The sequence below is a fragment of the Neolamprologus brichardi genome, chromosome 1 (genome assembly GCF_056152115.1).
Source record: "Neolamprologus brichardi isolate AB-2024 chromosome 1, ASM5615211v1, whole genome shotgun sequence".
NCBI classification, from domain to species: Eukaryota; Metazoa; Chordata; class Actinopteri; order Cichliformes; family Cichlidae; genus Neolamprologus; species Neolamprologus brichardi.
This window is the reverse complement of record NC_142104.1, coordinates 3,151,373-3,165,955: the sequence shown is the minus strand read 5'-3', so window position 1 is coordinate 3,165,955 and position 14,583 is coordinate 3,151,373. Positions and strand designations below refer to the sequence as shown.

The following is a 14,583-nucleotide window of genomic DNA, read 5'->3' as shown; positions in this document are numbered from 1 at the left end:
GTGTGCTGCTCTGACCGGTTTTAAAGGGTTAATATAAGGAAGAAAAAAAGAAAGAAATGCATACCACTCAGTTTTTCTACAAGATAAAGAAATCTGTCAGCACGAGTCTTTGGGCTTAAAAGTAAAATTACAGAAAAGTTTCTGGGAGCTCACCGAAACTTGTTAATGATTGTCGATGAAATATTTTGGTGTAATATTGTAGTATGAAAACCCCAAACAAACAGGCTGTAAAACCTGCAAAATATGTTAAAAACCCAAAGCTTATGTCCTTCTTCAGTCTTTGCTGGGCTGATTCTGCCCCCCGGGCTTTATGTTTCGCACCACTGAAGTAGGGATTGAAGAGGGGTGGAGATTAAAAAATACTTTCAGACGTTTTCATACCAGGAACAGAAACCAATCAATCACAGCTGATACAAGAAAACATATTTTATTCATTACAACCATGAAACTTGGGTTAGACCATAAACACATCAGGAAAGTGTTTAATGAAGTTTTAAATCACCGGATTTAAGAATCTGTTTCCCCTCAGGCTTCTTTTTGTAACCTCAGTTTCTCTTTAACACACAAGCTTTGGCTGTCCATCTTCTATCTACAGTCTTTGGTTTGCAGCTTCATATTGCTGCATTGTTGAATGCATCATTGCAGCGTGCTGAAAACCCACAGAGGCTGCTGTAAGTGTTAGAGAGCAGCTGTTTAGCATGCAGAGTGGAAAAAGAAGGTGTTGCTTTAATCTGTGGGAAATGAAGGGTGTGGAGCCACTGCAGGTGTAGTGGGTGGACGTCCAGTGGAAGAATATAACACGAGGCACGAGGAATGTGTTGTGTGGAGTGAATGAACAGACTGCAAACACGTCTCTCTTCTTAAAAATCTTTATTAATTATACCAGCGACACATTCAACCATCCATTTAATATTTTTATAAAATGTTCGTCTCGCTCTTTAAGTTAAAACAAAGTCGTCATCAGTTTGTGAAGGAAAAAAAAAAATATGTGAAGAAGCTTTTCACACAAACCTGAAGTCAGCCGCAGAAAGAAACAACCACAAAAACACCTCAGAGTGCCAAAAACACCAAGACCCAACGCACACTGTTAGTCCTGTAATCACTCCCTCTCTCTCTCTCACTCACACACAGATGTTTGTACCACGTAAGTGATTTTAGGTTTTATTCCAAGTTTTTTTTTAACATGTGTGATTAAAATGTTCCAAACTGAGCATTAATCGGTTTGAAGACCACGCCTCCATGAGGGCCCGAGTCTGTGTGACCACGCCCTCTAGTCCGTGCTGTGTGTTTTGACCTGATGAGCCCACGTTCACCTTGAATTTAAATAAAACTACACAACTGTCAAGTTTTTAAACAGACCACCTTTGTGCTGTTTGTGACGCTGCAACAGCAAACTCTCCAAACTCTTCAACTCTGTGCAGGTCGGAGTGCAATTCAGCTTCAGGATGACCTTTTATTTGCAACGTATTCCTCTGATAATCCTCAGAACAGCCACTAAACGGACCCTGCTGTTTGATAATTATGTCAGCTGAGCTTTCTATGAAGCACATTTGCCTCCAAATCCATCAAACGCACTTTCATTTACTTAGGAAAACAGGTTTCAAATTGTAATTTTATTATGATATTTTCTAAAGTCTCACAGTCTCCGGGTTTAAAGCTAAAACAGGCCAGTTAACGAGCTAAACGTGAGGATATTTCACACACTTCAATAAGTTAAATATATTCACCAGCCTGTCGTTTCTATTGAATTTTAAAGTTTACCCTCTGAGGGAGGAAACTCGCAGCCGTTTCTGCTGAACTCTCAGACTCTTCCTGATCCTTCGCTGACAGTTTTTGGCTGTGAAATAAAGAATTTGAGGCCATCCAGTGACGAACCTTTAACAGAAGAGTCCATCCTGTGAAATACGACAGCACAGTAAAAATAAAGCTTAGCATTAAAACTGGACGTGCAGAGAACTGGAGCCTGGATCACCTGACAGCAGCGGTAAAGCCCACCAATTAAAAATGTTTTATGTGCCGGACGACTTATTTCCCTCGATTTCATTTTTGAGGACGGGCGTTTGGACGTGGCCAGTAAAACAAACTCAGACTGCTCCCCTGCCAGTTTCACTCATGATGTCATGTTCAGACTCAAGCGCGTCGTCTCACTGTTCTCACTGGCATCAAATCTGCATCCACCTTTGCAGACGTGCTCAGAAACTACACACTGTTGTGGCTCCCTTATTATATACTTTTTACACTTAAATTTAAAGCAAACACACAGACTCTATAAACTGGGGGAACTTCCCAAAGTTATCTTAAAGTCAGTGAAAATGTAACAAAATACCAAAAGTTTAAATTTAAACTAATCACCAAAAAACCCAGAAACAACTTTCATAACAAACCGCCGGCCTTCTAAAACAGCCGGGGTGGCGTGCCTGAGCGTGCCACGTGTTCGAAACCCAGAAGCTCTGTTTTGAGATCTCGATGAGCTCGAGCCGAGAGTCAGACAGGAAGAGACACTTCAGAGTCAGCAGTGATTCAAGTTAAAACTCCAAAAACAAACATGGGAGCAGTTCGAGCTGTGCTTCTGCTCGCGTTTCATTTATCCGACTCACACTTTCAGTTCTGGACGGACACCTGACAACGAAGCCACCTTAAACTCATTTCTCAGTAAGACCGCAGCTCTGCGTCCAGATTTCCTCGTGAGCATCTAAATGTTTCAAAGCTGCAGGAAACCAGAAAAATTCTTCTCACAACTATTTCTACATCAAAGTGTCTGAACATCTGCGGCAGATGTGCCGGTGGAAGAGTCTCCAAATGCAGAGCGCACGTCTCCCGACGTCTGCTGGAGCCGCTCAGCTGCTCTGGCTCAGTCTCTGTAATCAATAGTTCGCCGATTTATCGATCGGCTGCAGTCGCAGCTCAGACTCTGTCTCCCGCCGTCTTGTTGTTGAGTCCCAGAGCCTGAACCACGTCCACACTGAGGCCGCTCTTCAGAGTCCTCCTCACTGAAACACACAGAAACAACGTCAGCATTACAGGAAGCTGGGGCTCAATTTTCTTCTTCATGGATTTTGATTCTTTTCACAAAACTCTTCAGAAAATCTTCAGCCCAAAAATAAAAAGTTAAAAACGTCTCCTGCCTCAAACTCATTTCTTTGTGTCTTTGGGGCTTTAGCGTCTTAGAACAGACCAAAGAGGAGGCACGGGTGGACCAGCGACTCCCAGCTTCTGCCTGATAACAACTATTTTACTTGGAAGAAGATAAAAAACCTAAAAGCCATTTAGCTGCTCCTAGAAGAGAACGCTTGAGGAACTCGTTCCTAACACGTCTTTCTGTGCCATTTCACACATATTTCTCTATTATACCATCTTTCAGCCTTTTTCTCAGATTTATAGTGTAAATGTACTAATTACTCATGTAATCTGCACTAGTTTCTTGCACAGTGTCAGTCTTAGTCATGTAAATGTAAATAATCATCATCATCATCATCTCTTCGAATCTGAGAAGCCAGAAGCTGCAGATTTGTGCGTCTTTTGCTTTAAAACACCTCGTGAAGGTCAAACACTCCAAAAATGTTCCAATCAAAGATTTCAGTTTATCGCACTGCCGCCAAGTTACTTAGAAACGAGTCTGCAGCCTGCGAGCAGCAGTTCATCGTGTCCTGCGCTCAGCAGTAGGATGATGATGATGATGATTATCTGCTGCTGTGGACAGATTTACTGAGGAAGTGCAAACAGTGATATGAAGCTGCACAGATATCAGCTTGTTTTGGACACACAGCTGCTGTTGTGTCTCCACGCAGTCTGAACCAGACTGAAGCTCAGAGGACTCGACCTTCAGCAGGACGGGTCCCTAAAAAAGTGACTAAAGTAAAACGAAAAGAAGCTTTGAAGAATTCTCAAAAGCAAACATTTAAATATGAGTGAAACCTTCAGCTGTTTGACCAGAATCATAAAATTCACTAAAATTAAATAATAAACGTGAAAGATTTAAAAAAAGAAATCTGTTTTTTCTTCCGGGTGCCCCTCAGCAGGCTTCTGAAAGTTAGCCAGTTAGAAGAAAGCACGAATGAAGGGCGGAGCTTAAAGAGACAGGCGCTCAGTTCAGACAGATGATGAACTACATGAGACTTATTTAAACAAAAATGCTGATTTTAAGCTAATAGACTGCTTTTGCAGAAATGCACCCTGGGAGTTGAAGTCACGTAAAGCCTCGACTACTCTGTTAGGGACGGCTGGAGACCCGAAGGCTCAGCAAAGCCAACACAGCCTAAACGCTCCGCCCACAAGTCTGCAAGGTCACAAAAAATTAGGCAAGTCCTCGCACTCACCATCTGATGACGTCACAGCGAATCAATATTAAGTAAATTCATACTCACGTGACTTCCTATTCAGTCGGGACCGCTTGCGGTTCTTGGGGCTGGACGACCTGCCGGAGGGATTCTGGGTAACAGACTTGACGAGTCTGTCCATGATCTCATCTGTGGCGTCGTCCTGGGAGCTCGTCTCGTCGTCTTTGGCTAAAGACATCTTGGTCGGCTCCACCCTGCCGAGACCTGAGGACCAGAACCGGAACATTAGCCACGAGCAGGAACGCGATAAGGAGCAGGGCGAGGACGCCTGGGTGTTTAGGAAGAGCATTTATCCCAATTTTCTAACTTTCGGGTTAATTTCAGTGTGACGCAGCGTCTGCCAGACTCACTAGACGACCGAATATTTAACTGTGATTGGTTTAAAAACTAAATTAATTCAGAGTGGGCCGAAACTGGAGTCATTATGTTGATGGAAATGTTCGGAAAAGAAAACACTGCAGTTTCTTTTTTTCATTTTAACCAACCAGAGTAACTCTGAATGAGTTTCTACAGCGTCCGGTGGAGCGGCGCCGGCCGCCGACGGCTCTACTCAGATTTAAGCAAAAGAAAATGATTTCACTTTTTTCGCTGCAGCTCGAGCAGAGGTGAAAATATTCAAGTTTTCATGCTTTCCAATAAAAAAAAGAAAAAGCTGATTTAGTCTGAGTTTGAATCACGACGCCGTCACATTTTTCTGCGTCCTCACCAGTGTTGGTCAAGTTACTTGAAAAAAGTAATCAGTAACTAATTACTGATTACTTCCCCCAAAAGTAATCCCATTACTTTACTGATTACTTATTTTCAAAAGTAATTAGTTACTTAAAAACACGATTTACAACCTGAATAGGTGATAAAGTGATAGATCTTTCAGCCCAATTCTACTTTTTCTACATAATCCATCATACAAAATGTAATCAAATGAAAAAGTCTCTTTTTAAAACTTGTTTTATTAGTTTTAATCTTTTAACTTTATGCATCAAGCAAAAATTTGTTTGTGTGTTTACACTCAGTCTTTCAAATAGATGCAAGTAAAACACAGCAGAAAATAAATAAAGTCAAAGACTAGCGGTCCTGTTGCTCTATTTTCACCTGTAAAGCAGGAGTGGGGTAGGCGGAGGTTTACCCTGGTGCAGGTGTGCAGCGGTCAGTGGAAGAATCCGCGAGTTTCTCTGTGAGTTTCCCATTACGTCGTAGCTACTCGGTGCTTGTTTGGAAGTTTAGGGGTTTTTTTCGCTGTAAAAAGAAGTTTTCTTCCCACGCACAACGGACACTAATGTTTTTGTCACTTTTTATGGAATCAAACTCAAAGTAAGGTCAGTACTTCCACGCTTTAAACGCTGCACGCTCATACTCTCTCTGCACTCGATATATGATCCATTGTTGATCTGCACACAGCTGTTGTCACGAACGTCGCACTCGCTTACGTCACTGTCATGAGACATTCTCGCAAAAAAATCACGGTTTTAGTAACGCAGTAACGCAGCGTTCCTACGGGAAGTAACGGTAATCTAATTACCATTTTTGCAATAGTAATCCCTTACTTTACTCGTTACTTGAAAAAGTAATCGGATTACAGTAACGCCCATCTCTGGTCCTCACTCCGATGACATCAAAATGTGGCGAATGTCGTGCTGCAGACCGGATCTCAATGTCTGATTTTACTGGTTGAACGCTCATTTCTAGCAAAAGCAGCACGAGCCTGACGGCCTTAAACGTAAACTGATGCTGGCGGTAAACGTGGCGCCGACAGTCAGTTATTGTGGGAGTCGTGTGGAGGTGAAGAAAGCTGCTGGTCTTACTGCGGATGGCTCGGGAGCGCCTCAGGCCTCTCTGATCACAGTTCAGGGTGCTGCTGCGACTGATCAGCAGGTTCTTCATGTTCTCATGCTCCTCCTGATCTTGGTCTGCCTCCGCTGCCATAGAAACGGGGGACGGGCTGTCCGGATGTGACACCGCCCCTGAAAACTTCTCCGTCTGAGGACGGGAGAAAGAGGATAAGCCCACTTTAGAATATAATATCTGTAAACAGTGATTTAATCTCTATTTTCTTTTATTCCTCTCTGTTCAACAGTGAATTCTGGGGGCATCCTCTAAGGATCGAAGAAGCGTCACAAACTGCAGTTCCTCGAGTGGCCACTGGAGGCATACTCCAAAAGTGAGTCACTCCCCATAGACTTCCATGTTAAAATGTCCAACTTTACAGCAGAGTTAAACACATTTACAGCCTGCTACAAAAAAATTTTTTGGTGTGTAAAGATGATTTCCTCCTTTGCAATAATCACACAGGCAGTAAACTGATTTATACCTCGTCCATTTGAATTTAACTAAAGCCTGAAGATGGAGGCGTGGCGGCTCTGATTGAGAGGTGCGTTTGCAGTGGTGGTGCCGTTCTCTAATTAATACAAATATTTGATATTCTATGTAGATAACGGTGTTAACTGATTGCCACTGGTTTAAATCAAGTAACTCAGATTTTGTGGTTCTGTTGCCGCTGACCTCTGACCCCTCTGACAAGCAGGGGAGAGTCTTACCTCGGTGATCATCTTTCCTCGGGTCTTGGTGCGCTCTCGGTGAGCTGCGCGTTTCCGTTTGATGGTGAGCACTCGCTCTCTGGTGGTTCGATATTCCAGAGCGAACTCGCTGATGATCCGACAGAAATTCGTCACCTTGACGTCTCTGACCGAAGACGACGGCTGACCCAGGAACAGCAGGAAGGAGTGGAACCTGGAGGAGGAGGAGGTCAGTGCATCATCGTGCCGAGGACAGTGTGTGTGCGTGCGCGCGTGCTGATGCGTCACCTGTTGATGACTCTCCTGTGGACGACCTTCAGGATGATGATCCTCTGCGTGCAGTCCTTCAGGAAGTCCGTTAGTTTGTTCTTCAGCGCCGCTTTGGTTTCATGTTTGGCCACCACCTTCAGGTTGTTCCATGATGTTTTGCAGCGTCTCTCGAGCTGGACCAGGTTCTCCGACAGCAGCTCAAAGTCCACCTGGAGAAAAAAGGAAACTAGTCAGCGCCAGGTGATTTTACATCAGGGCGGCGTGAAGGTGAGAAGGACTGAACTGTACTTTGGCCGAGCGGGTGATGGCGGGGATCTCAGAGTAGACGTCAGAGGATTCTGGGTAATTTTCCACCACCAGGTTACAGGTGTGATGAAGCAGAGACTGACGGTGAACCGTGTCCTTCACCTCCACCACTTTCTCCAGGTAACTCAGCTCAAAGCCTTTAGCCTGCGCGCACACACGCACACACACACACACACACACACACACACACACGCACGCACGCACACACACACACACACACGCACACGCACACGCACACGCACACGCACACGCACACGCACACACACACACACACGCACACACACACACACACACACACACACACACACACACACACACACACGATGTTTGATCTCCGCCAGAAATCTCTAATCTTGACTCTTTGTTTTGAGGAATAACAAACTGGCCCTCGCTCTCAGAGATAACTTTTGCATGTAAACAAAGCACCGTGCACGTGTTTGAGATTCTTACCCATCACAGAGGCGTCTCATTGGCCAGATCTAAGATCCCAGACGAACTACCGCTTGAAGATACGCAACCATGGTAACCAAACCCCACCCATGACATGATCCAAGTAATGATTAGCACATGTGAAAAGTACACTACACCAAGTAAAGTAAAGATACTTTAATAGATCATCACCATCCAGCAGTGTCTGTTGTGACACAGGTCACTACTGCATTGCATTGTGGGATATTATATTACAACATTCCCACAGAAATAGCTTGGACGTGGTGTAGTGTCCAACAAAACAACCCTACGGCGCTCTTTAGCTGTTCTTTGTGACTTCAGCGAGGTCAAACAGCTGGGATCTGTTTTTCTGACTCAACTGATTTATCAATGAGAAATTAGCACATCAGAGGATTTGAATAAATACAGATGTAGACAGATGTGCAGGCTTTTTAAAGGCCTGATTCAGAGCGCCAGCACGTGGAAATAAAGCTTAAATCAGGCTCTTTCAACCTGATTTTATTTCACTTTTAATAACGTGCAAATACGTCAAAGGAGCTTGCAAAGAAAAGCGTCTGGACTTCTTTAAGTTGCTTGAAGACGTTTCACCTCTCATCTGAGAAGCTTCTTCAGTTCTAAGGTCAAATGGTGGAGAGTCCCAGATTTAAACCCAGTGGGAGTATCCCCCCCCCACAGAGGGACAAAAGGACCCCCTGATGATCCTCTAATCGCCTGAGTCAAGGTGTGAAACTGGGTTTGGGTCCCAATCTCTGGCTGATTGGGACCCACACCCAGTTTCACACCCTTAGAACTGAAGAAGCTTCTCGGATGAAGGTGAAACGTCTTCAAGTAACTTAAAGAAGTCCAGACGCTTTTCTTTGCAAGCTCCTTTGACTACGATGACCTGGATGACTGAGAACCTTCACAGACAACGTGCAAATACATAAACACAAACAAAAGCTTCAGCCGAAAGCCCGTTTGAGAGCACAAACCTCCCTCTTGATACTGCAAAGTCTGAACTTTCCCTTTAGAAATGTAAAATGCTGCTGCTGTGTATTTATTCTAGCTTGGTTTGCTAGTCTGTAACCTTTACAGTTTAAACTGTGCAGTGATGATGACGAGGAAGATGGCGACGACATCCTAACAGCGCCTTCGATCCCTTTCTGTTAGGGCAGCAAACACGATGCAGCCTCTGGAACAGCCCTGCTGTGGTTTATGTTCAGTTTTCTTTGATGTGATAAAGTGAGGAGGACAGCAGCTGTTAGCAGACCTGCTGCTACATCCTTTTTAATCAGCCATTCAATATTTTAAGCCCTGGTTCATTTACTGTCACAGATCATAAAACTCTTCCTAAACACTGATGTATTCAGTTTTTATAAAGAAGTCGGGGAATAAACAGCTGCTTCCATCTTCCTGTGAGTAACCGTGCATACAGCCTGTCTGAACAGCAGGGTGCAGTGAAGGAAAGGTGAGGCTGTGGCTCTCGTGTTGTGTAGCAGCTGCTGTCAGCTCAGATTAAAGCACCGCCGACCTCCCTGCTGCTGACTGGCTGCAGTCAGAGTGCTGTCACATGTCGCTGAACCACCAGGGGAAAGTGTTTTTAACCTGACAACCAAACTACTCGGTGCAGCAGCTGTTCAGTTTATTTGGATACGTCTGGAATATGTTATCACTGCCTGCTGCAGCAGTAAAAACACTCATATGCAAGTGTGTTTATTTTAATGACGTGTACAAACCGCACGTGAGTTTTTCTAACCATGGAGGGATTCACATTTCCTGCTGAGAGAGTTGAGAGTTTCTACACCTCTTGTCATGCTCTGTGTGTGTGTGTCTATTTAGACAGCTTTATGTCCTCACTATGATATCAAACTAGAATGTGTGTGTGTGGGGTTGGGTCCCTCCTCACGTTGGAGCTGTTGAGGAAGTTTCCGATGGCGAGCAGCGTCGCCAGGATTCTTCTGAAGGTCTGATTGGAGGCGAGCTGCTCCATGCCGAGCTTCAGGTCAAACAGCGGTTCGGCTATCTCCTGCAGGGGGCGACACAGTCTCAGCATTTCAGTATAACAGCCTAACTATAATCAGATCCAGTTTTTCTGTAATCTTGCTGAACTGAACTCTGACTTTCAGGTGTAAATCTAATGATCTGCAATCAGCTCGTTTACCTTCTCCAGAGCCTCGTAGTTCAGTTTGAAGGCCCAGAGCTGAAGGCGGGGGGTCAGGCCGTTGATGGAGGCCAGGGTGAGCAGGAACTGCTCTGCTGTGCCCAGAGGGAGGTCGGGATTGGCGAGCTGAGCCTCCTGGATCTTCTGCTTCTCCTCCTCTGTGGGAGTCATGGTCAGGATCTTCTGCTCAGGACAGAGAGAGAGCCCATAGCGTTAAAGTTGAAGATGAACCAGCAGACTGTGATCCGTCCGCACGCAGGAAGTCACCCCTACCTCGATGCCCTCTTTGCTAATGGCGAACTCGTCAAAGCTGAGAATGGCCGACTTGATGACGTGGATCGCTGGCAGGACGGTCATACCGATGTTGATGGCGTTACTCCTCTTTGAGTCCAGAACCAGAATCTCAGTCTTCTTGGTCTCCGGTCCTTTCTGCACACAAGCGACATGTTAGAAACGCGACGAGCGCGACAGTTTTCCTGCTCAAGAATTCCTCCTCCAGCTTTGGAAGAGAGCCGCTCGCGCATGACTAGCAGTGTCAGCGCTTCCTGTGATGTCATAAAGTTACACAGTAACACTTCAATCATCACTTTTAATGGTAAACTGATAGTTGGTTAAACTAAATACACTGATCACCAGTGTTGGTCAAGTTACTTGAAAAAAGTAATCAGTAACTAATTACTGATTACTTCGCCAAAAAAGTAATCCTGTTACTTTACTGATTACTTATTTTCAAAAGTAATTAATTACTTAGTTACTTTTAAAAACAAGATTTACAACCTGAATAGGTGATAAAGTGATAGATCTTTCAGCCCAATTCTACTTTTTCTGCATAATCATCATACAAAATGTAATCAAATGGAAAAGTCTCTTTTTAAAACTTGTTTTATTAGTTTTAATCTTTTAACTTTATGCATCAAGCAAACATTTAATTATATGCAACATTCTCTGACTGGAAGAAATTAGTTTAACATTTAAACCTATTTTCTGCACATTCCAGCACATAAAATATTTTGTGTGTTTACACTCAGTCTTTCAAATAGATGCAAGTAAAACACAGCAGAAAATAAATAAAGTCACAGACTAGCGGTCCTGTTGCTCTATTTTCACCTGTAAAGCAGGAGTGGGGTAGGCGGAGGGTTACCCTGGTGCAGGTGTGCAGCGGTCAGTGGAAGAATCCGCGAGTTTCTCTGTGAGTTTCCCATTACGTCGTAGCTACTCGGTGCTTGTTTGGAAGTTTAGGGGTTTTTTCGCTGTAAAAAGAAGTTTTCTTCCCACGCACAACGGACACTAATGTTTTTGTCACTTTTTATGGAATCAAACTCAAAGTAAGGTCAGTACTTCCACGCTTTAAACGCTGCACGCTCATACTCTCTCTGCACTCGATATATGATCCATTGTTGATCTGCACACAGCTGTTGTCACGAACGTCGCACTCGCTTACGTCACTGTCATGAGACATTCTCGCAAAAAAAAATCACGGTTTTAGTAACGCAGTAACGCAGCGTTCCTACGGGAAAGTAACGGTAATCTAATTACCGTTTTTGCAATAGTAATCCCTTACTTTACTCGTTACTTGAAAAAGTAATCGGATTACAGTAACGCGCCGCCCATCTCTGCTGATCATGTTCATTTTCTGATTAGTATTCACTGCTTGTTTAATTTGTGGTTTGAGTTGAAACATTAAGTGTAAAAGTGAAGGGATTCTACAGCCCGCTGGAGCCCCCTGGTGGTCAAACTGTGGCAGTGTGTTTGACATTAGATACTCTTTCTGCAGCCTGCCTTTTTGTCAGCCTCTTGAGTGCATCTCATTTTGCTCTCTGTGGGTCTCAGGCAGCGTTTTAAGTTTTTTTAAGAGACTCTATCATCCACCCACCTTGGTTACAGCGAGCTCCTTGCCTTTGGACTCAAACAGATGCTCGAGGCTGGCGGTGTCCACCGCCACCTTATCCAGAGACGCCCACACCGTCCCCCGACCGAAGCGACACTTCTTCGGTCCGTCTGCCTGCTTCAGCTCCTTCCAGAACAGCTTCACCGTCTTCTTCTTCTTCTGAGAGGCACCAAGAAGAGGAGGAGGAGGGGGGACGCCTGGTGGAGGTGGAGGAGGAGGGGGGACACCTGGTGGAGGTGGAGGAGGAGGGGGTGCGAGGCCTCCCGGTGGAGGAGGTGGAGGAGGAGGGGGTGCAAAACCTCCCGGTGGAGGAGGAGGGGGAGGAGCCCCCGGCATGCCAGGAGGGGGAGGAGGAGGGGGAGGGATTCCAGAGAGGGTGAAGGATGAAGTGGAGCAGTCCAAGGTGTCTATGTCCAGGACGTCGATGTCCTCCTCGTCCAGCAGGTCAGAAAAGTCCAGGTCCTTGATGCGTAGGGCGGCGGCGCTCGGTTGCAGCTGGTCCCAGGCGTCGGTGGAGCTGCCGGGGCCAAGCGGGGTCATCTGGGTGGTGTCCAGACTGCCGATGTGCGCCTCGGCGTCGATGCTGCTCTGCTGCCGGATGGAACGCTTCTGATGGTGGATGGAGACACATTCATCAGCTTTACGTTCAACCTTCAAACTGTTTCACGCACACGTGAGCCAAAACATGATGCGGCCCCGCAACTCCACCTGCTCTTTAGCACCAACGTGAAGCCAGCGGGCCTCAAACTGGAGCCGCTGACGCAGGCAGGTGTGGGAGGGGCTACAACAAGAAAGCAGCACCACTTTAATAAAACAGGAGCTGCAGCAGCATGCTCTCGGTTATTGTTGCATGTCATGATTTGTAGAAGAAATTTCATGAAAAGCAAACAAAGCTGATTTGTTCTGCTCGCCATGAACGTCGCGTCTCAGAAATGACCTCAGCACTCGTTACAGGAACTCTGCTCCTCACAACATGTCAGAGAATCTCTAGATTCCTGTTGGAGAGGTTCAGCTCCTCACCTGAATGTTCTCATAGACCCAAGAAACTCGACTTATCCAGACCATCATGTTTTGGCTCGTACCTGTACAGTAACTCGGTGCATCAACTAAAACCTGATTCACTTTAAAGACAGATGCAGATAGAGAAACACTGCTTTTAAAAACCTGCGGAGAAGAAGAAGAAAAGCATCTGCAGACAGAATAACGTCCTTCATGTTCTGACCTGTTCTTCAGCCAGTCGGGCTCGTGCCGCCTGCGTTGAGCCTTCCAGACTCTCCAGCTCTGCCCTGCGGGAGGCGCTGCTCTCTTTGGAGGTGGAGGGCTCTGCCGAGCGCGCTTTGAAGCTGGACAGACGCTCAGTCACACGACCGCGAGCAGCCACATCGTCACCTGCTGGGAAAGGGAACGAAATCACAAAAGAACAGGAGAACGTTTTTGCAACTTTATTAATATATATGACAATAAATAAAGTCTGGGATGTGCAGCGAGCTGCAGAAAAGCGGCTCTCTCACCAGGCACGAAGCTCCTCTCTTCTTTATTGGTGTTTGCAGGTGCAGAGGGGCTCATGGGTCCCGTCTTTGAGTAGAGCATGTCGAGCTTGAACTTTGTGTCGTTGGATAACGTGCTGCCCTGTCGCTGCACAAGCGGTGCTGCAGACAAAAACACTGGTTTTTAAGTTTATACCAACAGACGGATTCAGGAGGAGCTGTGTCCTGCAGTTCCTGTCTCTGCCTGTAGAGGGCAGCTGTAGGCTCTCACCTGGGTCATCCTGGGAGTCTGAATGTCCGTTTGTTTCCAAACGGCTTGATGTTGAGTCTGAACACACACACACACACACACACACACACACACACACACACACACACACACACAGTAAGCAGAAGAGTGGCTGTCAGGTCACATTCACTTAATCTGGAGTCACAGGAGCAGCATTAACACCATCACACAGTAACAGAACCACGACGGGTACATCAGGAGGCTGTGTGCAGCTCTGTGACTGTAATGTGAAGCTTTACCGTGACGTGACGGCACTTCGGCTGCGCCCTCGTCCGCCGTCCCCTCCAAAGTTGACGTTACAGCAAGTGAGGGCAACTTAATCTCGCTCAAGTCTTTAGTCTTTCGCTTCCACTGTTGGACAGCCAGGATGCGCAGGAAGGCGTCTCTGAGAAAAGAGAGAGAGAGGAGAGGGGGGGAAGGGATTAGACCTGATCCCAGACTTCGAGGCTGCTTTGAGGAACTGGGAGGCAAACTCTGGACTTCTCACGTCAAGTTAAAGAGGACCTTTTCAGTCTCTTCTCTTATTTCCCGTCTTCTTCTGATTGTTTAATATGATCGTCCAAAAGTGCAACAAAGGTTTTGCCAAAGTTTCAAATAAATAGGTCAACATATTTAAAAGCTCAGGTGCTACTTATGGAGGTTTGCCAATCAGGAGGGTGGGAGGCAAATTTAAGTGGAAAAGGTCCCCCTTAAGTTACTTTAACGCCGAATCATCGCAGTCAAACTGATCTCAGATTCATTTTTATTCTCAACTGCAAACCAAACCAGCTCCTGGCAGATTAAACACCAGCAATTAGACTCCACCCAGAGTTACAAAAAGACAAAACCAAACCAAACTCAGGACCGGAGGACGCCGTCAGCCCCACCACCAGCAACACACCCCTCTGCAGCACTGAAACATCCCAC

General features: G+C 45.7%; 1 protein-coding gene across 4 annotated transcripts in view; it reads right to left on the bottom strand.

Annotated features, from left to right (window-relative positions):
* Positions 1-510: 510 nt before the first annotated feature.
* Positions 511-14,583, bottom strand: part of fhod1 (formin homology 2 domain containing 1) — a 55,951-nt gene continuing 41,878 nt past the window's right edge. For 3 of the 4 annotated variants that reach the window (XM_087840614.1, XM_087840655.1, XM_087840688.1), the window contains 14 exons: positions 13,917-14,062; positions 13,660-13,716; positions 13,413-13,550; positions 13,124-13,293; positions 11,887-12,510; positions 10,287-10,442; positions 10,014-10,196; positions 9,759-9,878; positions 7,406-7,567; positions 7,136-7,326; positions 6,869-7,061; positions 6,137-6,311; positions 4,365-4,541; positions 511-2,990 (listed from right to left, as the gene is read on the bottom strand). In XM_087840614.1, coding sequence (XP_087696740.1) covers positions 2,905-2,990; positions 4,365-4,541; positions 6,137-6,311; positions 6,869-7,061; positions 7,136-7,326; positions 7,406-7,567; positions 9,759-9,878; positions 10,014-10,196; positions 10,287-10,442; positions 11,887-12,510; positions 13,124-13,293; positions 13,413-13,550; positions 13,660-13,716; positions 13,917-14,062 — 2,578 coding nt within the window. In that variant the 3' untranslated portion in view covers positions 511-2,904. The remainder of the gene's footprint in view (positions 2,991-4,364; positions 4,542-6,136; positions 6,312-6,868; positions 7,062-7,135; positions 7,327-7,405; positions 7,568-9,758; positions 9,879-10,013; positions 10,197-10,286; positions 10,443-11,886; positions 12,511-13,123; positions 13,294-13,412; positions 13,551-13,659; positions 13,717-13,916; positions 14,063-14,583) is intronic. The other variant, XM_087840631.1, reaches the window with a different exon arrangement.